The following is a 25,776-nucleotide window of genomic DNA, read 5'->3' as shown; positions in this document are numbered from 1 at the left end:
TTTTTTGCTCTAGATTTTATTTTCTTTGTATGTCTGAAGCGGTGTTCTGGTCTCCTCCTATTCCAGGAGCCTGGAAAATTCCTGTTGTTGCTGAACTTTCCTGAAGTTTTTGTTTGTTTTTTTTTTTCATTTCTCCAAGGAGACTACAGATTGTATCAGACTCATTGTTTTAATTTGTGGATCCTATAATTCCAAACCAAACCTAAGTCGACCATTTCATCAGAGAAAAACAAGAACATTGCTCAAAAAAAAAAAAAAAAAGCCAGAAGAATAATGGCAAACCCAACAAATAGTTTCATAAGGGGCTTTAAATGTTTACTCCAGTGTGTTCTGATTGTGCCTGGGAGCGGTAAAATGTAAATCAAATTAGTACTCAAGCTTATCATTAGGAAACAAGCTGGTTTTTTTAAAGATGAGGAGAAAACACCATAAATTAAGCCCGATGTGGGTTAGGCCCACACGTTACATAAGCCCCTAATCCACATTAAAACCCTTTTAGTAACATATGGGCCAGAATAATTCCCGGTGCTCTTTGCTCCTTAAGCATAACAAGCTGTTAACTCGCGGCCTTGCCCTGCCACTGGGAGCTCCTAAGCTGGAATTTCCCCCATTTCCCATCAGGATCCCAAGCGAGAATCGGGGATTCTCAGTTCCCAGTGCCAGTGCTGGGGCACCAGGAATGGGGAACCCCAACCCCAGCCAGGGAATGGTGGGCTCACGGATGGTTTTGGGCTGGGTCCTCTCACTCCACCCCAGCCATGCAGGGACACTTTCACTGTCCCAGGGTGTCCCAGCCCTGTCCAGCCTCGCCTTGGGCACTGCCAGGGATCCAGGGGCAGCAACCAGCTGCTCTGGGAATTCCAAATTCCTAATCTCCCATCCATCCCTGCCCTCTGGCAGTGGGAGCCATTCCCTGTGTCCTGTCCCTCCATGCCTTGTCCCCAGTCCCTCTCCAGCTCTCCTGGAGCCCCTTCAGGCCCTGCAAGGGCTCTGAGCTCTCCCTGGAGCCTTCTCCTCTCCAGGTGAGCACCCCCAGCTCTCCCAGCCTGGCTCCAGCCCTGGAGCAGCTCTGGTGCCTCCTCTGGGCTCTCTCCAGCAGCTCCAGGTGCTGCTGCTGTGTCCCCAGGGCTGGGGCAGCTCTGCAGGTGGGGTCTCACCGGGGCACAGGGGCAGAATCCCCTCTCCTGCTGCCCGTGGGCACACCAGAACACCCCAGGAGTTGCTGCTTTCCTTGGGTTTAAAATCCAGGTGCATTGTGCGAGAACGCTTCTGGAGCGGCTGACAGCAAGTTCAGATTTATGTCCTGCAGCACACAGCTCTCTTTACCAACAGCTCCTCAGCAGAGTCCCCCATTAATCGCTGATTTTCCAGGCATTCAGGAAATCATTCATTTGCAGGGCTGTGGAACAACATAGCAATATTCATGCTCAGTGTCATCCCACTAGTGATGGGAGCAGGTTCCAGCTCTCCCCTGTGCCACCCCTCAGAGCACCCCTTCTCCTTCCTCTGATTCCTTTGCACCTCCTCAGACCTTCCCTCTCCTCTCATTTAGGCAGAGCTAATCCCAAGGCTCAGATGGATGGAGCAACCACTGCTCCTCACCAGTGCCAGGATTCACTTTCAATGCTGAAATATTTGCAAGGGCAGCTTGAACAAGGGGAGGTTTTGTGGGTATTTTTGGTCTGGTTTTGGGTGGGTTTTTTTGTTTTGATTTTGGTTTGGGTTTTTTTTTCTTTTTTTTTTTTTCCTGAAGTTCAGGGGCATGGAGGGACATCAGTGAAACATTTAATGTGTCCCTGCAGGGAGGAGAGTCCAGGCCTTGGCTCTGTGCTCTATGAAAGGGCTCTGAAAATACAGAATGGGAGCTCCACACGCAAATGTTGAGCTTTGCAGAGAAGAGGTGGCTTTTTTATTCACCCACAAAGGGCCAGGCCCACCCACAGGGCTGCACAAACCAGAATAATAGTCATGATTGAAAAAGGAAAATATAGGCCAGAACCTGGCATTAACAGAACTCTAAAAGCTGCTGCACTGCCTGCAATCCAGACAAAAGAGATGAAACCTGGTCACACCAGTGAGAAAGGGGAGAGGGCCTCCAGGCACAAAGCTGATTTCTGCTCTTTACTGGTATTTAGCTCATCTAAAGGGAAGCTGAAGGTTTAAAAGCCATTTTTCTCAAATGGAAAATGATTCATTTCTTTTTTCTCCCCCAACAATATGTTCTAATCTTGTTCACTTCACTGAGAACATGGTGACACATTGGGAAGCACTGTGCAGCAATGACTTTCCTGAATGGAAAGGAAATGTCAAACAGGATTCTTCTGCATGCACATGTGACATTTTCCTGCCCTCTCCCAGCAGAAAAAGCAAAAAGGTCACAGGTGACAGCCTTGGCCACATCTTCCCAGGAATGCTGGGTTCCTCTAGCATCACCTTGAGCAGGGACCTCCTCTTCCTCCTTTCCAAAGCATAAACTCAGCCTCAGAAAATGCAAAATTCTGGCCAGAGGGTCTTCTTTATGTATCAGGAATTGCACACACACACAAAAAGCCTTTTTTGTTTCTTGTTTCCCCTCTCAGGAAGTCCCCAGCATCCTCTTCCCTTCCTCTGTGCCCTCAGGGCTCCCTGTGGGAACACAGCCCTCCCTACAGAAATATCAGGGGCCCCCAAAGAAGTTCCAGACTGTAAAAACCCTGTTCTCCTTTCCCTCCCATCCCCTGCCAGTCTCTGAAGAAAACCTCTGAGAGCACCACAGAGGAGGCGGCAAAGTTTTGCCACCTCACAGCCATGGGATGACCAGAAATGAGACATCTGAATAAAAGCTGGATAAATAACCATACAGAGCACGAGAAGTCCTTTAGGGGGAAAAAGCAGCTTTATCTTTGCCCTGAAGGGGTTTATGAGAGCAGCCTTTAGGCTACAAGATAGATAAATTGTCTACAAAATGCCTAATTCTGAAGAGAACTAATAAAAAAATTGAGCTCTCCAATGAATCTGTTTTCCTAAGAGAAGACAACCCCAAAGAGCCACTTGTGTCTGTTCTGGAAACTTCCTGGTGAGCATGTGCTGAATGCTGCTCTTGTGAGGCAAAGAGGCTGGAGGGAGCAGAGCCGGTGCCCGTGTTCCCTGAGCACACAGAGGCAGGGACAGACAGATGCTCCCAGCTGGGCATCCCAGCCTTGCCAGAGGCTTTGGGGCTGGCAGAGCCTCAGCAAGGCACAAGCAGCTCAGGAAGTGTGCCGTGCAATGATCTGCCACCAGGGCTCTGCCCAGGCAGGCGTGTTAGCCCTGTTTGGGGAACTGCTGCCCTCTGCAATGTGTCTGAACACATCAACTCCTGCCAGGGTCTGGCGCAGAGCTCTGCCAGGTGGCTGCCTCCAGCCTGATGCCAGGCCGTGGCTGCAGGCACAGATGGGGCTGGAGGTGCTGCCCTGAGCCCCCCAGCCCCAGGAGGGCTGCAGGAGGAGGCTGGGGGGCTCAGGGGAGCTGCTCTTGTGGCACTGCTGCTGTGCTGGGCTGCTGCCAGGGTCAGCCCCTCCTCTGCAGGGTAGGCTGCACACTCTGCAGCTGCCCGACTGCTCCCCTGGCCCCTCTCCTGGCTGGGTGTGCAGGAAGGAGAGGAACCTGCAGCTCTCAGTGCCCCTGGAGCCACACGTGATAAGGGATTGTTATCTCTGACATGCCTCAGCCACTGCACTCGCTGCCCTGTGATCCTGCCCTGAAGGATCCATAACCACTAAACCAAAGTGGCTTCATCTGCTGGAGACTCCTGCACAGCTCACATTCTGCCTGGACTTTGAGCAGAGGGGTTTCATTTCTCCCAGCTAGCAATTTAAAGGTTCTATATTGATATATTGACCCCATCCATGTGTGCTGGCCATGGCTGCTTGCTTTGGGAGGCAGACTGCATCACCCAGAACTGTCCCTTGTGAGATGCCCAGCCTGCATCCCAGCAGCCACAGACCCCCAGGAAGTCAGCAAAGACAAAAACCAAGCTTGCATTTCAAAGTCACAAACCTGGCACCGCACAGGGCCCACCTGCCACCTTAATGCATCAAAAAGACATCATGGAAATGACAGCAAGCAATTATGACACGAAGGTAAAACACATTTTAATGAATGCAACTCTGCTGAAAGCTCAGCTTCGAGGGGTGTCATGGGCTGAAGGGAATTCTGGTGGTGTCCATCTGTGACACCACTCCCTCCCACCCTTTGCTCCTGTCAGCAGCTCTTGCCTTCCCTCACACACTTCAGATGGAGATGGCAGGAATGAATAAAACACCCCAAATTAGGATAACACTGCTCAGCAGAAATGGAATAGCTCAGATTTTTCTGCTTGCTCTGTTCAAGGATTCACAGGAGCAGAAAACTGAAGGGCACATAATGGGAATTTTGTGTACCCCAGTCACTCAGTGCATTTGAACCCTGCTAATAAAATTAAGTGACCCTTCCTACCTCTCTTGCCCCTTTAATTCTCAGCACAGCATTTAACACTTTCATTGTAAGAAAGCCTGATTTCTTTCTAACAGAAAAGGTGTTGAAGGTATAACAGTGATGCCACTAACAATTAACCCTTCTTTTTCAGAGAAATGCTGTTCATCACCTTGCCCCTGAAAATTTTAAATGTTTCTCAGGTTTATTTTAAGGGTGGATTTGGAAAAACCACTCCCTGTGTGGCGCCTCAGGGCAGGGGCTCTGAGCTTGGCTGAGGCAAAATAGAGATAATGAAGAATAGAAATAATAAAATAGCACTTTCCATCAGTACCTCTCTGCAGAGGATGCTCCTGTCAGTTAGACCTGAGGACTTCCCCAGCTCACCTGAATTTCTGTCACTGTCTGAGGTGTTAGCACAACATCCTGCAGTGCTTTAGATAAACACAGGTTGGACTTGATGATCTCAAAGGCCTTTTCCAACCTAGTTAATTCTCTGATTTTTCAGGGTTATTATTAATTTCACTGAACCTCAGCAGAGATTCAGCTCCTCTCTGGAAGCATTGTTAGAAGCACAATTCATTGTTACAAATAACCCCATTACAAACAGCCAAGGCCTTCCAATTAAGCAAGTGCAGGACAATAGCAGAGCACATTTTCCTGAGGTTACGTGGCAAATGGCAAAGTTCTGTCATTGTCTCCATGTCTTGCAATGCCACTGACATTCCAATACACTAAAATAAATCCCCTGTTGGAGTATTTTGAGCCTCTGCCCCCTGCAATGGGAGTTTCAGCAGGCTGACAAAGCAGGAATAAAATCTCACCTCGGTGGCACGTGGCTGCAGAGTGCTTTCGTGCAGGAAAATATTTCCTTTGACATTTTCGATGAAAGGGACACCTTTGGGGCTGTTCTACAGGTATTTCACACAAGGGCAAAGTGCTGCTACACCCACAGAGTCCAGGGGGGTTTATAATTCCCTTTTCTTTCTCTGAACACACAGTTCTGTGCTGCAGCGGCATCCAGAGCCCTTCTGCCACAAGCAAGCCCTGGTTTGTCTTTGTGTCAGCAGAAAGCTTTGCTTTCCTACATTGCTTAGGATTAAAATAGCCTGACTCAGTTGCAAAAGTCACAAATTGTTATGGCCGACAGGTTATCCAGGTGAAAACACCCAGAGCCCAGTGCTGATTTCACTGGGAAAGAAAAGGAATCGTTTCTGAGACAGCACACCAAACTTCCCTTAAGGTTATGGGATGGTTTGGATTGGGAGGGACCTTAAAACCACCCAGTGCCACCACTGACATGCCAGGGATACCTTCCACTGTCCCAGGCTGCTCCAAGCCCTGTCCAGCCTGGCCTTGGGCACTGCCAGAAGGTCACAAGACCCTCAGTTACCAGACCTTTCAAGGAGTTATTGATTAATAAAACACTGCCAACAAGGACATTTATGTTTTTGACCCAATCTATAAATATTTCATCTTATGGACCCATGCTGCAGTGTAAATTTCCTTAGCCAATCATGTTATAACACACAGTGCTGCATTCTAAACTCCTTGTTCACCTCTGTAACTACTTTTATTTTTTCTATATTTTAAACTCTAAAACTCCAAACTTTCCTTTACTTAGCTTAATGTGTCTCTACTTTAAACCACAAATCCATATTCTCCCTTCCAGCACCGGAGTTTGGGAGCCTTTTCCAAGGTCTCAGATCAAATCCTGGGTTTGATTCTTGCCTTACAGGCCCAAAGTTCTGAGAATTCCCTGCATTTTGGATTCCAACACCCCCTGAGTAGCCAGATAGAAATAGCCCTGCAAAATTCATGCTCTGGAACGTGAAGGAACAATTCAAAGAAACATCTGTAAGATTTGATAGTTGTTTTATAACCTTGGGGAAATACAGACATTTTTCTCCCAGAAAAGGCCAGGCTGCTTCTTGTTAACTTTTCCAGAAAGAGGAAGCTAAAAAGCAAATTTATTCAAGCCTAAGAAATTGCCTTTAGAATTTTACCTGTATCTCCACTAGACCATCATTAGTGACAAAATAAATCTTCAGTGATTGCTGAATTCCTGTTTAATTTATGGACATCTTTTTGAAAAATGAAGGCTAAAATATACACAGGTACACGATAATAAATTATAGATTTGAAAGGGGATATGCAAAGGCAGGAGTCTGAGCAATCATTTTTCTCTCTCCCTTCGTTTCAGATGGAGAATCACCCAGCTGCAATGAGCTCCATGTATCACAACCCTGCCTGGGAGGCTTTTTAACTATAATTATTAAAATTAGGAAATACTAAACAATGCGAATGTTTTCCCCTTGTTCTGTGCATGCCACACTATTGGACACTGTGAATTTCTTTGGTATGTGTGTTAAATCTTTTTTTTTTTAATACCCAATTCCTTGCCAGCCAGTCTGATTTTCCTTGTTATGTGTTTTTAGGGATCTGGGATTGGGAATTGCTGTTCCTGCACTCAACAGGTTGCTCAAAGTCAGATTTTACACAGGGCACTCATTCTGTAAAACCCAGGAAGAGCTCTAATTTCAGCTTTTTAGGTTTTTTAATAGAAATGCTATCCACATTTTTGTGTGGGTTTTTTTCCCCCTCTGTCAATTCAAGATTAATGAGATTCAACATGAATTAATGTGGACAGTTCAGAAACTCACAGAGGACTCTGTGATCTTAGAAGTCTTTTCAGACCTAAATGATTCTGATTTATGGGATGTGAGCAAAGGTTTTGAGCTCAACAAACAAGCAAGAGCATATGTAGGTCACCCCTTGTGGAGCTCACGCTTTTCCTGCTGAATAAAGGAAGAAAATATTTTTTTACCTCATTTTGCTGCTGCACAGAGGAAATTTTCAATATTTTTAGAAGACTTTGCAGCACCAAGCCTTTGTCCCATTTTTAATCTGGTTTAAGATGGCTTCTCCCCTGGATCTGACTTGTGAGCACAAGAGAAGATGTTTTCCCCGGCACAGGGATCCAACACTGGCACAGGCAGCCCCTGTGCTGGGAGATGCTGAAACCACTGCAGTGACCTGAGCAGCCTGGTTTGAGTGGAAGCAGAGGATCCCCAGGGGTGTCCCCCAGCTTCAGCCACTCTGTGATCCAGAGTTGGTTGGCACTGTGGATCCCACACCCCTCAATTTAGTGGGAATCTTTGTTAATTAGGCCATTAAAAGTGAGTATTTTTGCAAGCCAGGTGGAAACACAAACATGGGAACATGACCTGTCATCCTGGTATAGCCTTCCCAAGCTTTGTCCTCCAAGAAATCCCAGGTGATTTTCAGAAGGGGACCAGCTAGCCAGAATACCTGAACAACACCATCACTTCCATTTCCTTTTGTCAATATTTTTAATCAGGAATCTCCCCTAAAATATTCCCATGTGGAGATGGCCCAGCAAGGTTATCATAAAATTAGTAAAGCTGATAAAAATGGCTGTGCAGGAGCTAATGCCACCATAAATAGCATCGGGGTGAATGTTAACCAGCAGCTCAGGATAAGCCCAACCCCATTGAGGCTGAAATCCACTGCAGTGAACACCAGGTGAGCATAAAATATCAGAAGAGCGCGTGAAGGATTTTGGCCTCTGCCTGCTCTCAATGCTATATCTAATCTGAGAGAAAAAAAAAAAAATCTTTTTGAGGCCAGTGGCAGCAATTTAATCCCCAATGCCCAGAGGGAAAGCCCTCATTGCTTCCAGTGAGGATGGATTTATTCGGGTTTTTGGCTGCCCCACAGTTAAACTTTGGTGTTGTATCCATGATCCTGGGAATTCCCTGCCAGGGGGAACAGCAGCTCCTTATTTTCAATGGCACTCCTCCAGGAACACAGGCTGGGTTTTTGGGTCCCTGGACTGTGTTGCAGCTCAGGGTAAGAATCTGATTAATTTCCCACCGCTATGTGTGGCTTTCAAGTTGTTTCAGCTTGGAATGTTACATCAAATGGGCCAGTTCCATTGGTTTGGGGTGGAATATTCCCTCTGTCACTGTCACTGCCCTCAGCAGCGCAGGCTGGCACAGGGAGGCACACAGAGCTGCTCTGCATTATCCTGCCCCGGGTTCTGTGCACGGTTTTATGCTGTTAATGTAGATAATCACTGTAAGCACATCCACTTACAGGCATAAAATAATGAAGCTTTCTCTGCTGCTTTGGGTTTTTTTCCCAATATTTCATGTGATACCTCTCCATTCTTCTCTCCTCCTTGGTCAAACAGGTAAAACCAGGAGGGAGAAGCAATTTATTTATCATGCTGAGCAAATCAGATTTGTATAAATTACACAAGTAGGAGAGAATCAGGAATTAGTGCTGTGAAGGAAGACTTGGGCAACCCAAAGCAATACAAATAACTGTGCTGATGAACTTCTCAGCTTGGGCATTCCATTCATTCCTCAAAGACACTGCCCTACATCAACTGGAATATTTCATTTGCACTTAAAGCTACTTAAGAACTGCAAAAAATGTGATCTAGGAATGCTGGCCTTGGGTTTCTCAGTAACAGCTTCATGGTTTCAGAGCTGACCATCTCCTCCTGCCTCTGCCTTGGGTCACAGAACATCAGTGCCAAGGTGGAGAGGGAGAAGATGCCCAGAGGCACCTGAGTTTGCCAGGACAGGGCTTTTTCCAAAGGGACGTTTCAGCAATTGACAATGCCAGCCCGATTTTTTTGACAAAGCAGAGGGGAGAAAAAGAGGGAGTTTGGCTGAAATGTATTGTCCTGTCCTGTTTCCAGCAGCAAAGTGCCTGCAGTGGGTCAAATCATGGTCTCTCATCAGCTAGCTCTCTCTCATCAGAGAGCACTCATGCAGCAACAAAGTGGAGTGGGCAGAATGTGAATTAGCCAGGACAAGAAAAGCCCAAAACAAAACCAACCCAGGCAGGAACGGAGGGCAGAGGGAATGTGACTCTTCTCACCTCACAACACAACGCTAATGCCAAAGTCTTCAGCATCACTAAAGGTGCCAGAGGCAAAAGGCAAAACCTGCAAGAAAATGTTTTGCAGATGCACCAGAGCAGCTGGAGAGCCATGAGAGCTCTGCAGAGAAGCACCCCAGAAACACCACAGGGTGCTGGCAGAAATGCAGTTTGTGCTGGCTTTGGGCTACCAACCAAGAGTATCCCAGTCACACCCAGCTTTTGGGGTAACACAGTCTGTTAGTGCCCTCCTGGCTCCCTCTGCCAGGACTTCTCCTCATCCTGATGCATTTAACAGGGAGCTAGGCTCCTGTAGAGCCCCTTCTGCAACCATGGGGGTGCATGAGGTGAGAAACAGCTCAGCCAGCAGAACATTAAACAGCTGGTGCAAGCTCTGGGGCCGATGGAACAGACACCCGAGGAGCAGAGCACAGCACAAGCAGGGAAGGTTTAATCCCAGTCCCAGCAGGACAGGGAATGTCCAGTCCCAGTCCCAAGCAGGACCACCAGGGAAGGGCCAGGAGCCCTGGCAGGCTGTCTGTGCCTGCTCCAAGGCTCCAGGCTGAGCTGTGGCCCTGCTGAGCCCTGGGAAGGGTCACTGAGCAATAACGAGACCCAGGGGCTCCTCACGCTGCAGCACAAATAGCATTGCAAATGAAACTCCCTGCTCTTTCTCCAAGGAATGAAATCCTTCTCCTTCCTCCCAGCCACGTGCCCCCAGCCCAGGGGCTCCCTGCCATGGGTGGCAGCCACAGGAATGGGATGTTCCCAGACACATCCCTGCCAAAGAATTCCTGCAGCTCCACTCCCCTTCCTCCCTCACCTCTCCTCCTCAGATCCAGCTCACTGGAGTAAAGTGACACATTTATATATAATATACACACAGATTATATTTTTTATATGTGTAATACACAGACCTTAAAATATTCTACGTGTCCTTTCAGTTGTGTGCTGACACACATAAATTTCAACCTGTTTATACACATCCTCAAAACCCCATCTATTGTTTTATCACGTATTTTATTGTGTGTGGGTATATAAAATAGATCATGCAAATGCCAAGGGAGAGACAAAACATTCACAGAGTCATCCTTAGAATGCAGAGATTTAAACCCAAAAACTGCAGCTGTCTTTGGGTTTCATCTTGCCAGGTGCTATGTAAATGATGGTATGGGCTATCAAAGCATATATTCCATATGTTTAAATTTAAACATTCCTGCTTGTGAGCAAACTTTTAGTAGTTCTTAAGCCGTGAAGCTTTGCTTTGTTTCCCAAAATCCTGTCCCACATCTGTGGATGAGTGGAAAAGGGTCTACAATGCCAGGACCAGGGTGAAGAGAGTTAATAAAGTGAAATACTCTCGTGTTGAGATTTAAGCCACTCTTTTGAAATAAGTGTGGAAGGAGGAAGATGAGTTAGGACACATTGAAATGATGCTGGCAGAGATTTGGGACAGTCAATTTACCTCACCAGCTTGCTCATAATTAATAGTAACTAATGGCAGAAAAGAGAAATGTGCACTGGGAAAAGAGAGCAGTGGAATAAAAACATGACATGAATTCTTCTCCCTCCTTCATGATCTGCTAAAGGGTTGTTGGTTTGGGGGTTCATTTCCCCTGTAAAGAGGAACCATGGGAAGAGCTCCAGGGAGCAGAAACTCTGCCCTTGGTCACAGGCTAGAGGCTCCCACTCATTTTCTGGAACTTTCCAGGTTCCTGTGAGTGTGACCAAGCAGAATGTAACAGAAGCCCCTTCCTGGATGCAGGCTGTGCCAGGATTCTCAGTGTATGCAGTACTTTAAACTGGGTATGGGCTGCTAAAGTCCTGAGGGCAACAGAGTTAAAATTTCTCAGAACTTGACCAAGAAATGGAGAAAACTTCCAGGGTTTTATGAAAACTTCCACATTTCCCAACATGTTAGAATACACTTGTTTTGCGGACATTGTGGCTGCTTCCAAACTCAAGCCAGAATTCTGGAAGGATACAGAGGGGGAAGAAGGTGTTTTACATCCCCAAATTCAGTTATGAGGCCCTGACATCAGACAAGGTTTTAGCTATCAGCCTATCAATATTACATAAACTGAAATTTGTCTAATAATCACACATTGCATCCAACATGAATTCCCCATTGTGGAACAAGAATAAAGGCTTCAAATTCCTGTGCAAAGGACTCTGTCACCATTGGTAACATCAATGTGCTACATGTTTACCCTCAGGTAAACAAACAAAAAAATCAACATTGCTTATTTCAGGGGAAATTATCCCTGGAGAACCCAAAACATGCCAGGAGAAATGCACAGTGGGGCTCTGGCCTCCCAAAACACGAGAAATGCAGAGGGGGCTGTGACCCCCCAACATGCCTGAGAAATGCACAGTGGGGCTGTGACCACCCAAACCATGCCTGAGAAATGCACAGTGGGGCTCTGTTCCAAACGAGTGTGCTTGAGAACACTCAAAAAATCAAGGCTATGAGGAAAAGTCAGAATTAATATAAAATTACAAAGCACAACAGGTTCTCTGGCAAGATTCACTCTACTCACAAAGGCCAGCTGAGGCACAATAAGGAAAGCAAGCAACAACAAAACCAAGCAAAATCCAGGCAATCAAAGCAGGAATGAACTGGAGCTACCTAGGTGGGCGTGTATGGAGTGTAAACAAGGATGGAAAGCTCAACAACACTTAAACTTAGCAGCACTTTAACTTAACTTACACCTTAATTTATAGCTTAACCAGAGCAATCTAACAGAGGAATGATATTTAACAGCATTTAGGCTAAATTAGAAATATAACTTTACTTAACTCCCGGATTTGCTGTGGCATAGGGCGAATGGTGTGCACACACGCAGACACAGCTAGCGCAAGATAAAAAAACTTGCAAAAAAAACCTGCAAGTGGAAAAAAAACCCTTAGAGGTGGGTGAAATACTCACTTTGGATGTCTCTGCACCTCCTGAGGGGTGGGCGATTGCTGGTCAGCCTGGTGGCCCAGGAGAGATCCAAGTGCCCCAAGGGCCAGACTTTGGGTACAACAAAGGCTCATCCCGGCCACTTTTTGGGTCGGCACTTATTGGAAAGCGTAGGACAGGAATGTTGTACCATGCAGGGCACAGGAGTGTTTTCCAACACGAGAGAAGCAGGAGCCGGCTGGGAGCTCCCGAGAGCGCTTTATGCTGAGCTCAGAGCCGAGCGCAGGTGCTCCGAGCGGGGCTAAGCTCAGGTTACACCGCACCTGCGGGGGGTTAAAGGGCACCGCGCCACCACGGGCTCCCAGCCCGAAACACGCGTGGGACATGCCAGCTGGAATCCTGCCCGGGAATCTCAGCCCTGGGCACCCCTGCACAGCCTGGACTTCCCTGCAAAGGGGAGGCAGCTCTTTCCAGGATCCCTTTGGGGGAGGCATCCTGTGGGCGTTTTTCCTTCCACCGCACTCCAGCATGCGCTGCCGCTGCTCGGAGGAGTTAATTTCTGCAACAATAGTTAGGCAGGCTGGAGAGGAATACTGAGTAAACAAATCTAAATTATTTCAGTTTTGGATCTCAGCTATGCAATTCCAGTTTTGTTGCTAGGTGGGAGTCATTCTCCTCTGGTGGTGTTTTCTTTTTTCAGAGCAGCTCAGGACCCATATGTTTGCTTTCTGGTGGAGCACTCTGAGTTCCACTGAACCAGCAAAAACCGAATTTAAACATTTACTTGAGAACTGAGAGTCACCAGGGGAAAGTGACCCCCGGTGGCCGAGCCGAGGCCAGGGGATGTTCTGATCCCTGTGACTGAGAGTTCCAAATCGGCCTCGAGCATTCAGCACTGTGGACACCCGGCCCCAGCCCTGCTGTCCCCCTGGGAGGCTCCTGCCACGCTTGGGGACAGGCTCTGAGGGGACACGTCGCCTGTCCCTCGCTTGGCACAGAGCAGCAGAGACCCTGCTGGACGTGCTTCCATCCCTCCCGCTGGTCCCAGGGCTGTCCCCAGCCCGCAGACCTGTGCGTGCCACCCTGTCCCACGCCAGGCGCCCCGGGACGGAGCTGCCCCGCACGGGACACCCCTCCAAAGCCCAGGGAGGGCAAAAAATCAGGAGCGGCGAGGCTGGAGGGCACGGCGGGACAAGCTGCTCCCGTGCCGAGGAGGGGCTGCGGGAAGAGACCCGCGGGGGCTGCAGGGACGGCGGCAGGGACAGCTCTGCCGCTCTCCCTGTCCCTGTCCGTGTCCCAGAATCCCGGAATCCCAGCAACCCCAGGGCTGGGGTTGGAAGGGACGTCTGGAGGGCCTCCAGACTGAACCCCTGTCGCCACCTGGAGCGGGTGACACAGGCACGCTCCGGGTGGGTTTGGGATGTCCCCACAGCGGGAGACTCCTACACACCCTCCCTGAGCAGCTGTCCGTGTCCCTGTCCATGTCCCCGTGTGCGCGCGTGTCTCCGTGCGCGCGCGGAGCCCGGAGCCGCCTGGCCCCGCCCGGGGCCGCCCCCGGGAGGATCCTCCCGCTCCATCCCTCCCTCCATCCCTCCCTCCGTCCCTCGGTCCCTCGGGCGCGGGGGGCGCGGCGGCGGCGGCGGCGGCGGCAGCGCGGAGCCCCCGCGCCATGGGCGGGCGGCGCGGAGCGGCGCGGAGCCGGCCCGTGGCCCGGGGCTAGCCGGCATGAACTGAGCATGGCGAGCGGCCTCGGCCCGCGCTGGCCCCGCCGAGCGGCCCCGGGCGGCGGCGGAGGCGGGGGGCTGCTGCTGCTGCTGCTCTGCGCCGCGGCGGGGCTGCCCCGGAGCGCACAGCAGGTGCTGCGGATCGGTGAGTGCCGCCGGGGCGCGCCGGGGCCGGGCGGGGGCTCCGGGGATCTCCCGGGCGGCGGGGAGCTCGCCCGGGCGGCGGCGGGACCCGCGCGGCTCCCGCTAGGCGCAGCCGCCGCTCCGGAGCCGGGGATGCTCGGGATGCTGGGGATGCTGAGGGATGCTCGGGGACGCTGCGCTGCCGCGGCTTCGCTGCCCAAAGTTGGCCCCGGTGAGCGGTGCCGGGAAGTTGGGCGCGGGGATCCCGGCGGAGCATCCCCGCAGCCCGCGGGGCACGCTGCGAGGGGCCCCCAAAGCCGGGCGGGCGCCTGTGTCCCCGCCGCAGGAAGGGTTCGGTGACCCTAAAATCTGTGCCCAGCGGTGCGGAGTGTCCCGGCTCGGAGCGCAGGGCGGGCGGCCGTGGCTCTGGAGGGGGACTGGGGGGATGCGGGATGCGTTTGCCGCTACCCCCGGGCAGGGGCAGCTCCGCGGGGCTGCGCGGAAAACTCCGCGGAACGGGAATTTATTTTTGAGTAGAAAACTCCGCACCATGGAAACGGGGCTCGGCTCACAGGAAGCCTCTCTTCCTACAGTGGGTTTCTTGTGTCAGTCAAGTGAGACGGTGAATACAAAGTGTCGGAAGAGTTCGGGGTTAGCAGAGACTGTGGGAAAGATGTAGGCAGAATCTGGCACGCCGCTGTTTCTGTCTATCCCTCTTTCGCTTGGCAAACATTGAACATGAGGCGGGGGAAAAAGGAAACAAACAAGAGAAAAAAAAAACTAAAAAAAAAAAAATAAGGAAAAAAAAAAAAAAAAAGCTGTTTACGGCACCGGGGAGAGCATCCCGCAGTTCCCACAGGCGCGTTGCCGTGCGGAGCTGAAGATCGGTGCCTTGTGAACCGCAAGCGCTAACCCCGCTCCGCTCGCCCGCGGCGGCGCTCCCTGAAGCCCAGGGGAAGGCTCCTTGTGCCCGGAGAGCAAAGCACGTGTGCCCGGAACATTGAAATGAAGTAAGGTGCAGCCCTTCAGCGCTGGGCAGCAGAGCCGGGGCACTCAGCAGCCGCAGCCGAGGATGTCCCCTGGGCTCCCCGCTGTCCCCGCTCGGGGGGCGCGCACCTTTCCCTGGGGGTTCGGGGGAGTTCGCCGCTCCCTGCTCACCCCTGCCGGGAGCACGCACCGCGCAAAGCTGGGCGATCCCGCAAACACAGCGGGGATGCAGGCACATTTCCCCCCGTGAAACCTGGGGAAGACAATCGCGTTCGAATCCCTGAGCCGCAGGCACCAGCGGGATGCTCTGGACATGCACAAAATGCTGCCCTTAACTTACTCTGGTTTAGTGGGAACAGCTCTGAAGGAAGGAGCAGCGTGCCAGCGTTTAAAGGGCTTGAGCTCAGCCTAAATGCCCGTGTGCAGGAGGAAAGCTCGGCTTGGCGCTGCCTTCGGGCTCGCAGGGAGCCCCGCAGAGCTTTGGGGTGCTCCCTTTGCTGCCCTGTGCCCTGCAGAACTTCTGTGCTGCTCTGTGCGCCCAGCGAAGCTCCGGGCGATCGCCCCTCGCCTCACGTTGCTTCCCCTGAACTGCCCTGCGAGGGCTGCGGGCTGTGAATTTCTGCGTCAGATTTGCTCTCCAGGGCACGCAGGGATGGGAGCCCAGCGCTGAGTGTCCCCTGCCACTGCCACCAGGACAAAAGGAGGCACGAAGCTGGCAAAGTGCTCGGCTTTCAATGGCACCCGTGCAGAGGGATGTGCAGGGCAGTCGATGTGTTAGGGGCTGGGAATGCATGAAATATTGAGTGTATCCTTCCTGCCGTGGCTCTGCTGCCTGTGGAGTAATGATGTTATAAAATATTAATCCTTCACATCCGTTAACGGCAGCAAAGTTCCTCCGTGGAGTCTGTCGCTCTTGGAGGTGGCAGAGAGGAGTGATGGCAGTAACTCCTCCAAATCTCTTTGTGATAACATCACAAAATCATCCCCAAGCATTTCTGACAGCAAAGGAAATGCCATGAAGCCATCAGATTGTTTTCCCCGTGTTTTAGTTAATTAAGGGAAGAAAGTGCAGCGGTTTGTGCCCGGAATCATACACTGAGAGTTTAATTGCATTTTCCACTGTCAGGGAGCTTTCAGATTTGTTTTTTATTAATTTTTTTCTGGCTTGTAAAATGAATGAATGGATTGTCTTGGTGGTGTTTAATTAGTTGAGAAAGGACGTGTGAGCGATATGAATTCCAGTTATTCCTCAACACTCACTAACGACTCCTTTTCCAGCTCTCTAAACAAAAGATGAGGGATGGCAATGTGACCAAGCAAAACTGACTCATTAGGATAAAAGTAATGGATTTTGAGATAAGATGGAGCTTGAAGTTTCAGTAATAAAATAAAATGAAATAAAATGCTGCTGTCTTACTGGGTATTTCTTCCCCACTCCTGCTCAAAAGCTTTTCCCTTGACACACGAGCTAATGGAGCTGTCCAAGGAAATACCATCTTTATCTGCACATTACCCACCAGACTGTATTACATAAAAGTGTATTTAAAGTTCATGACCCCAATATTTCTTACTGAATTCCAAGGAATTTTCAGTTTTTACAACAAGTCCTTCTTATCTATGCTACTTGCACCAATTGTATGAAATAAATGATCTCCAAGGAAGAATGGTAATGAACTGGAGCAGATGCTCAGGTGCAGAAACAGCTTCCAAAGACATCTCAGCAGCAACAGAATAATCCATTTGTTGGTGCAGGATGCAGAGCTCTCATTCCTGGACAGATTACAGATTCTGAATAGGTTGTAAGGGTAAAATCCAGTGATATTATGTGAAAATTTATGGATGGTCGTCATCTGAGCTCCATTCTGGGTTAGAACTGACCAACAGCAAGTTCTTAACAAAGCACTGGAGCTATTCAAAAACTAATGGATGAATCTTGGAATTATCTCTGAAATTACCAGCTCCTGGAAATGAACAAATGGGCAGGTTTCAGGGTTTGAAGGAATTGCTCGGGGCGAGGAGACAGAAACCAGAAGGATTTTCAGGAATTAGTGTGTTTCTGTAAATGGAATATTTACATAAGTGTTCGTCCTTTGCACTGATTGACTCCTTACTCAAGCAAAATTCCCAAATTTGGTGAATTGTGTTTTCCACAATAGAGGACTAGCCCCATAACATTTATCTCCAACTGAGAAATATCAGATTTAAACCAAACACATGCAAGGCAACCTAGCCCACAAAATACCAATTTTTAATAAGTTGGAATTTTCAATATAGATTTCAAAATCTCTGTTGGATTTCCCCCAGCAGGGCTAAAGCTGTGAGTTCTTTTCCTGTGTGAAATTGCCATTTTCCCCTCATGAGCATGATAAAGGCAGAAACCTTGTTAATTTCTCTGCAAATCTGCTACTTTTCACCAACTCTTTTTGAGATTTTGTTTGTGACGGGAGTGGTACTAACACACATCTAAGCTTCATCAGTGTGAAATGGCAAAAACCCTTCTTGGAACGTCTCTTATCATATTTGAACATCATGAAAAATGTTAGTTTACAGTATTTGTTACTAAGTATCTACAAGTTATTCTATTTTATGATATGATAGGAAGTGCAGCTGCATTTTTCTCATCAGATGATGAGACATTAAATACATTCTGTGCACTAGACTCTGAGTGCTCAGTGGTTTATCAGTTCTTTGTGATACACTTTTCCTAAGTTCCTTTATTCTACACTTAGGGAAAACTGTTTTGCTGCAGATATTTCTAAAGGATTGTTACCAAAGCATCCGAAATTTGATTTTCACACCTCTCCCTCCTCACTGGATTTGACAGCACTGTGCAAGTGGGAGGCAGGGCAATGTTTGGCTGAGTTCAAATGGGTAATTGAGTTAAAAATCCCTAAAAATGCTGGTGAAAAATGCTTTGCAAGCCCTCAGCAAGGGAACTCCTGCTGCCTTGGTGAGTGGCTGTGCCAGGACGTGGTGGCTGCTGGGGACAGGGAAACTGGGAGGGGACCTGCACTCTCCAGAAAATCACCAGCTTGGGCCTCCATTGCCAGAAGCTCCTAAATACCTCCTTGGGCAGGGAAGAGATGAGCTGGAAAGGTGCAGGGGGGTCCTCAAATATTCCATAATGCAGGGGTTGGTGATTTGCAGCAGCCAGCCAGGGCTGTGTGAAGAAAACCTGAGGGTGTGAGTGGCTTCTGGGAACAGCCACGGAAAGGTCCCGGGGCCAGACAGTGCAAACTGAGGGAGGCAGGTTGGGTTTGGAGCAGAGCTAGGGTGGTTTAGGCACGGCTGAGGGACTGAGAAACCTGAGAAATAGGTAATAAAGTCAAATATAAATGCGTCAGTGCTGCATTTCCCAGGAGCTCCGCAGGTGAGCGTGCCTCTGGGTGAGTTCCCCTCGTGTCTGGGTGAGCAGCCACTGGGCTGTAGGTCAGGAGCTGGTGCTGGGCCGGGTCAATCCTTATTCCCCTCACTGACACGGGGCTGGGAAATGGGACACCCTGCAGCCTCCCTGCTGTAACCCTGGGAGCAGCTCGAGCACGCGATGGAGTCCCGATTCCAGTGCTGGAATTGCCCAAATTCCTCCAGGGAGGAGAGTTTGCCATCAGGTGTTTGGGGCAGGAGGAGCCTTCCTTGCAAACAGAATAAAAAGCCATGTCCCAGAGTTTTTCTCTTGCCCAGCAGGCTGTTTTCAGGAGTTCGGGTGTGCTAATTGTTGTTTCAAGTCCCCTGGCTTCCCCAAAACACCCCATTTCCAGGGCACTTCCCCTTGCCTGAGCTCTAAGCTCCTCCATATGGCCCTGTCCTCTCTCAACATTTTCCATTTGGGCTGGAAGTACAATCCCAATACTGTTTTTTCATTACAGTCTGTTTTGTATGTCCTGGTCAGTAATAAAGCTTAAATCCTGCTCCCCCTTCAATACTTTAAACAACTGCCTCTAATCTTCTTTTCTCAGAAAGGCTTGATTTGACCAACTAAACTATAGATTGTACTGCAGCAAAAGAAACAAATCCCATCCCAGAACTGATTAGTTTTGCTGCACAGCTTTGGGGCTGTGACCAGCAAGCCCAGTCTGTCCTAGTTTGGGTTGACTTTAGATTTTAGTTTGCAGTAATGAGTTTATGATCTTGGGCAAGCTTTGCAGAGGGAGGTTATTACCCTTCCCTCTCTCTCCCTGCTGAAGGTTAGAGGGTATTTTCCAGGAAATTATGAGCTCTCAAACAATGAATTTGCTTTCTCAGGGCAAAATCAAAATTCCATATTAAAACGGCTTCATTATTCTACACTAGCATTGTTTTCACTTCAGCTACAGGAGCCAGTATCTGATAGGGCTGTTAAAGAAACTTCTTCTTTTTTTTTCTTTTTAAATCCTTTGACAGTGCAGAAAGTTCCTGAAATACTCTTAGAGCTTCACTAAATTAGGGTGACCCAAACAGAGGGAAATGGAAGTGGCTTCTGTGGCCAGAGAGGCAGAACTGGTGTCAAAGGCTCAGTTTTGAGCTTCTTTTCTTGGTCCATCAGGCTTTTTGCAATCACACCTTCTAGTTGGGTTGCTGTTGGTTTTTGTTTTTCCTTTGAGCTTTCAGACTGCACAAGTTTAAAAGAAGAGAGTTATAAATTCTTTTAGCACTGAGGTTGTTCTCATGTCCTGCCCCCGGCCCTGCACACCCAAACTTGGCCTATTTCAAGGCAAATTCTGTTTGCAGCGCACAGGTTCTGGCTGGGGTCCAGGAGCAGCCCCCTCCCACCCTGCTGGGAGCCACCGAGGCCCTCATGGGTGGGAGTGACAGTCAGAGTGCAGAGGCACCTCCCGAAATGCAGAGTTTGGGCGAGCACCCTGCAGCACCCACTGGGGACATGGGGACATCCTGCTGTGTCCCAGCTGGAGGCTCAGCACAGCTCAGGGCTCTGCTCTCAGCTGGAGCAGCACTGCTTCAGGCACAGCAGAGCTCAGCCAGGCTGCTCAGGGCACTGGGAAGAGCTCAGGCTGTTCATTTCCACCTGTTCGGGGCAGAATGAGCAGGCAGACACATCCCTGGGTGCTCTTCATCAAAGAGTTTGAGGGGAAAAATCTGTTTTACAAGGACAGCATCAGGCAGCTGTAAGAAAAGAAGGAGAACCACTTGAAGATAATTGAAGAGAGAGCAGATTCCTGCCAGGGTGTTCTGGATTAGAAACGTCAGGTTCAGTGTGATTCAGCCAGACAAAGAAAAACTTCTACACCTTAAACTCTTGGATGGTATAATCAGAAGGCAAATTCATGGAAATTGGTGCTTTTGGGGTCTTACAATGCAAATTTTTTTCCCCATTTTGGCACTCCCACAGATTTCTTCACTATGGCACACAGGCCCTCTGTAATTACAGGCATTTTGGACACAGCAGCAGCATTTTGGGTTTGAATCCCTTTCCAGAAGGCTATTGTGCACTTTGGGAAGGTAATGAAGGGTTTTCCTGGTCTGTTGCTCACTGGCAAATACAGAATTTCCCTGACTTGTTCTCTTACACCCTGTCTGTTCCAGCACAGGGTTTGCCTCTTCTGCTCCCAGCAGAGGCTTTTGGAGCATCTGCAGGGATTTGGGATGTGCCCCCAGATCCTGAGGTCTCCATCAAAGCTGCACATGTCCTCATGCCATCCTCCAGCCAGGCTGGCTGGGTGAACCCTGGTTTTGGAAAGGCTTAGCTCAGTGCTCACACTCCTTGGCTTTCACTGCCTCCCTCTCAGCCCCACGAAGATCTGGAGAGCTGGAAATTGGATGCACTGACATGCAAACACCCAGAGGGAAAACAACCCCAAAAACGCAGCTCCTGCTTGCCCAAAAATAACCTTTTCCGTGCTCACACTCAGGAAAGAATCCAATAAAAGCCAAATCCATGTTAGAGCTCCTTGCTGTGGCACAAAGAGGTTTCTCCTGACTGTCCTGGGGCCCTGTGCCTGCCCAGCCATTCCCACGAAGGCTGTGGATGAGGGAGGGGGAGCGGGAGGAATTTCGGGAGTAGTTTCCCTGGAACAGTCACTTCATTCTCAAGGAGCTGCGAACGAATCCCGATTTCCCTGGCACAGTCCCAGGGGATTAATCTGAGCCATCTGAGCCCGGATCAGGCAGAGCTGTGCCTATCAGCAGGCAGAGCAGCCAGGTTGCTGCAGCAACAGGCTGACACATGTAAAAAACTCCCTCTGATCGTGCCACCGGCACACGGGAGGCTGCTTGAGAGTTAGGTCAGGTTTGGAGCTGTACTACACTTTCCCAGGGACTAGCAGTCACTGCCACATCAGGGCTGGGCACTTGAAATGCTCCGTGAATAACTTCAGCAGTCCCATATGGATCACAGCTTAGCTGGCCTCAGAAAATAAGGGAGCAATAAACCACCAAGAGCTGCTAAGCAAACCATGAGTAAGCCACCTCAGAAGTCCTTCACTCCACTTGGAGACTAAATTACAATTTCCGACCGAAATATTTTTGTTTTGGTTTGCCTTTGCTTGCTTTTATTCATCTTAGAATTCAGAGAGTGCATAGGAAAAGACTTAAAAATCAAAGAGATGATCCTTGGTAGCCTGTGGGAATGGGAGAGGAATGAGTAAATACCTGGGACAGGGCACAGGAAGGACATGGAGTCACTTCTGGGCTGTTTTCACTCAAAATTGTTCAGACATGTTTTGTGGGATAAACTGGGCTTGTGCCAAACAGCTCCAAGCCTGTCTGAGTGCAAGGAGGGCTTGGACAGCCAGCCAAGGTGGGCTTCCTGGGGTGTCCAGTGCAGGGGCAGAGCTGGACTGCATGATCCCCATGGAGCCCTTCCAGCTCAGCATGTCCTGTGATTCCCAGCAAAATGCCCTCACAGGGTGCTAAAGCCACAATTTATTTGCCTGCACTTACAAATATTAAATGCAAAATGCCACAGTGAGAGGCTGCAGTAAAGGAGGCAGAAATCTTGTGGAACTGGTGTGCAGTTGGGTACCAAAAGTGGGGTTTTGGAGTTGCTCAGTCAACGTTAGCGTGGTGTTTCCCATCCTCTGGGCCTTCACTTTTAAATCTTAAATGCTTATAGGAAAGGTTTGAGTCCAGCCCTCTGTCCCTGTGTGAAACACAGCCAGAAATGTCCTCTGAGCTTCCCAGCCTGTCCCCTGTGTCCTCCTGTCCCCCATTCTGTCCCCATGGTGCTGCTCAGCTGCCCTGTGACGAGCTCTGTGCCTGAGCTTGCCCCTGCCACCAGGGCCACTCTCAGAGCTCTCCTGTGAAAATGATGTCTTTCTCCTTGCTATCTCTGATCCAACAACTTGTACACAAACAGCTTTTTGTTCTTCCGGCGCCACTTCCTTTCAGCTGTGCCAAACCACCCCAAAACCTTATCAGTGGGGCTCTGCAGCTGCAGTCTAATGTGAGCTCCTGCTTCCCTGACTGTGACTATCTCAGAAAGTCCCAAATTGTTTACTTATCTGCCAGAAACACACGCCGAGGGGAGTTCAGGCTCTGCTGCCCAAGGTGCATTTTAAATCAGAGAGAGAGCTGCTTCAGATACTTCACATTACATCTCCCAGCTTTATCTGCTGCTGTAAATTATGAGGCTGCTCCATTGAGCTGCACGAAGATTCAATTTTTGAGCAGTGTTTTCTGAAGAATGGAGGTTTTTCTCTCTGCAGTGAAGAGCCTGTCGTGCCCCAGCGTGGCTGGCTCTCCCATTGCTCCCTGGAGACACAGCCTGGCCCAGGGCTGAGCCATGGCCTGGCAGTAAAGGCATCTGCAGATGGGGTGAGGGTGGGCTGTGCCCTGACCTGCAAGAGCTCTGGGGAGCTGCCATCCTTCTGCTGTCATGCAGACATGCCAGCTGCCGTAAGGAAGAGGAGCTGGGGAAATGCATCCTCTGCCGTGTGCAGCCCTTCCCCTTCAGCCACCCCCTGTTCTGGGATGCAGGGGGTTTCAATAAGCCAGCCGTGTGGAACACTCCCAGCCAGGCTCCATTCCTGCCTGCAGCCCTCTCCTCTGAGCTCTCCATGGTGGGGAGATCCCAGCCTGCCTCTGCTTGTTCCGTGCCCCACACAGGTCCCTGGGAGAGAGCTGAGCGGGGGCCTCCTTTAGAAATACACAGCACCCACGGGGTCCAGCGTGGAAAGCAGATTTGTCGTCTCTTTTGTAGCTGAATTTAGTGCCGCTTCCTCCTAGGAATGGTCTCCCATGGGGGCACACAAAAGCCAGAGAGCACAGCACCCCAAAGGCTGCTGGCTGGAAATGGCAGCGCAGTTCCTGATGGGCACATTCCAGGCTGGAGGACAGGATGGGAAGGGCTCCCCATGGCCACTCCTGCCACCCATGCCAGACCCCCCTGCAGAGCTGCCCCAGCCCTGGGCACAGCACAGGCAGGACCTGGAGGTGCTGGGGTGAGCCTGGAGGAGGCAGCAGGATGAGCTCTGCTGGGGGAAAGGCTGGGAGAATTGGGATTGTTCACCTGCACACAAGGCTTTGGGATGACCTCAGTGTGTCTGTCCAGTGCCCACGGCAGCAGCTGCTGAGCCATCTCCCTGTCTTAACCCTGACCCAGGTTTTCCATCCATGTTTTGTCCGTGTCCTGATGAGGAGAGGCAGTGAGGAGTGCTTGGGAGGCCATCACCCCTCCCCAGTCAGGAAAAATTGAGAACTTTCATTTCCCTGGCACATTTATTGGAATTGATGACTTTACTAAGTCCTAATAAGAAGAGTGTGAAGTTTTTAGCTGGGGCTGAGCTGCTCTGTGGTACCAGAGCATCTGCACAGTGACAACGGGGGGGTTTAAACAACTTAAATAAGGTAATTTAGGAGATGTAGAGCAAACTTTGCTGGGGAGCTTTAATTAATGCTAAAAATCCAGACTTTTATGTCTGCACTCATCTGCTTGCAACACCAAGAGTGTATTTTATGGCAGTTCTTAGAATGAGGCTCGATTCCTTCTAAGGAAAGTGGTGCTGACAAGCTCATGCCCCATATTTAAAATCATTTTCTACTGTTGGCAGGGCTGAAGAAAGGGGGCACAGGCTTTCAAAGAGTTCAAACTTGGTCCTTGTCCCATGGCAGTCACCTTGTTGGAAACCTCATTGGCCACAGCTAGAGCCCAATGAATCCACATCCAGCTTCTCGAGGAGATTTCAGTGACAGGAGCTTTAAATTTAGTAAATTTAACTGCAAAACTTCTTTCAAATCTAAGCCCTTGCTCTTCTCTGTGAGCTCTTGCAGAAAATCTGTGAGAAAATTTGGTACAAAATCATCTCTTCTGGCTCCCTGCCCTTTGTTTTAAGTGGCAGAGCACTTTTTCTCAGGGGAAAAAAAAAGAACAAATGACCCAAAGACTCCTTCAGCTCTGCCTGTGCCAGAGTCAATGGAGCTGCAGCAGTTTATAGTGATGAGGTTCTGGCAAGTGCATTATTCTGGCAGAAGAGAACAGTTGGGCAATTTACTGCAGCTCATCCAAACTGCAAATGAAGGTTCTGTATTCCCTCCGCTCGAGGAAATCAGCAGGAAAAGGCCTCCTCCTCTTTCTTTTTCATCTCCAGCCGCTGGTTTTGCCAAGGTTTCCCACTTCTGCAAAGGTTTCCTTCTCTGCCCTGCCTTCCTCAGCACAGCAGAGGCAGGGGAAGGAGGCCCAAATTCCTGGTTTGTAGTAGGCAGCAGTGCTGTTGGGCGGGAGTTATTCCAGCTAGGATGGCATGAAGAGGCTGGAACTGAAGAGCTGGGCTGTCTTTTAGTCTCTAGAAATAACATTATTATTTACATGCAATCCCGTGGCTGGAGCAGTAAAAGCACAAACCTGTCTTTAGATGGAAAAATGTGTTATTAGGAAAGAGTCTGGCCCTGCTCTGTGCAGCTCAGCGCAGATTCTGCACGCGGATCTATCAAAGAGGGTCAAGCATGACACAATTCTGGTGTCATGCTGAATTGGTGCTGGAGCTAATATTGTCACAGCCCTGTTGTGGCTGACATAAAGCTGTCACTTCTTCAGGAGGGTGATTCATGAGAGACACGGGAGAATCAATGGAGACAAAAATAGGGAATGCAGTACCAGCATCCATCTCATCACCATTTTGCTTGTATTACACTGAGTAACCTGATTAAAAGGGTCATATTTAAACATCATCTGGCACAACTGCTCAGAGAATGAGAGTGGGAGAGGGGGAACCCAGACTGGGGAGTCTTGGAGCTGGGGGATCCCTCAGCCTGCACAGGGCAGCAGCAGGGGAGGAGAGGGAGCAGTGGGCAGCCCCCACCATTCCCAAAGCCTGGACTCAGCTGAAGAACTGCAGGCATCCTGGCACATTCCTGCTTGGAGAGAGCCAAAGAGAAATAGAAAAGGCCCAGAGTGGTGTGCTACAAAGTAGAAAATCCCCTTTGTATTCATGCCTAGTGAATATTAAAAAAAAAAAAAATTCCCTCCAGAATTGATCTCTAAATGCACACAGATACTTTTCCCTAGAAAATCTGTCTGGAAAAGGGACTGAAAGTGTTTGGATTAACCTCGTCCATGAATTAGCTTATACCTAGAATAGCCAAAAATGCAGGTTTGCCCAGGCTGCAGTCTCTGAAGATGTGCAATCAGAACCTGTTGGAATCCAGAACATCCCTCTGGGTGCCCTGGATGGCCAGAGCCGCTGGCAGGGGGCTCTGAGACCCTGGCATGCAGCCAAAGACACACGTGGGGTTTCAATCTTAGCCCATGGAGCAAATTAC

At 49.6% G+C, this 25,776-nt stretch overlaps 2 protein-coding genes across 5 annotated transcripts in view; one reads left to right on the top strand and one right to left on the bottom strand.

The window, feature by feature from the left end:
* The window catches only part of SSUH2 (ssu-2 homolog), a 148,112-nt gene that overhangs the window by 31,460 nt on the left and 90,876 nt on the right, over positions 1–25,776 (bottom strand). For both annotated transcript variants that reach the window (XM_038127984.1, XM_038128822.1), the window contains exon 1: positions 12,275–13,720. Coding sequence is in view for 1 of the 2 variants with exons in the window: in XM_038128822.1 (XP_037984750.1) it covers positions 12,275–12,384 (110 nt within the window). In the remaining variant the exon portion in view is untranslated. Of the gene's footprint in view, positions 1–12,274 lie in introns of those variants that run through there.
* The window catches only part of GRIK1 (glutamate ionotropic receptor kainate type subunit 1), a 103,236-nt gene continuing 91,317 nt past the window's right edge, over positions 13,858–25,776 (top strand). For 2 of the 3 annotated variants that reach the window (XM_038160545.1, XM_038151978.1), the window contains exon 1: positions 13,858–14,119. In XM_038160545.1, the coding sequence (XP_038016473.1) occupies positions 13,987–14,119 (133 nt within the window). In that variant the 5' untranslated portion in view covers positions 13,858–13,986. The remainder of the gene's footprint in view (positions 14,120–25,776) is intronic. The other variant, XM_038143505.1, reaches the window with a different exon arrangement.

This window comes from Motacilla alba, chromosome 1 (genome assembly GCF_015832195.1).
Source record: "Motacilla alba alba isolate MOTALB_02 chromosome 1, Motacilla_alba_V1.0_pri, whole genome shotgun sequence".
In the NCBI taxonomy this organism is placed as follows: Eukaryota; Metazoa; Chordata; class Aves; order Passeriformes; family Motacillidae; genus Motacilla; species Motacilla alba.
This window is presented reverse-complemented; position numbering and strand designations above follow the sequence as displayed.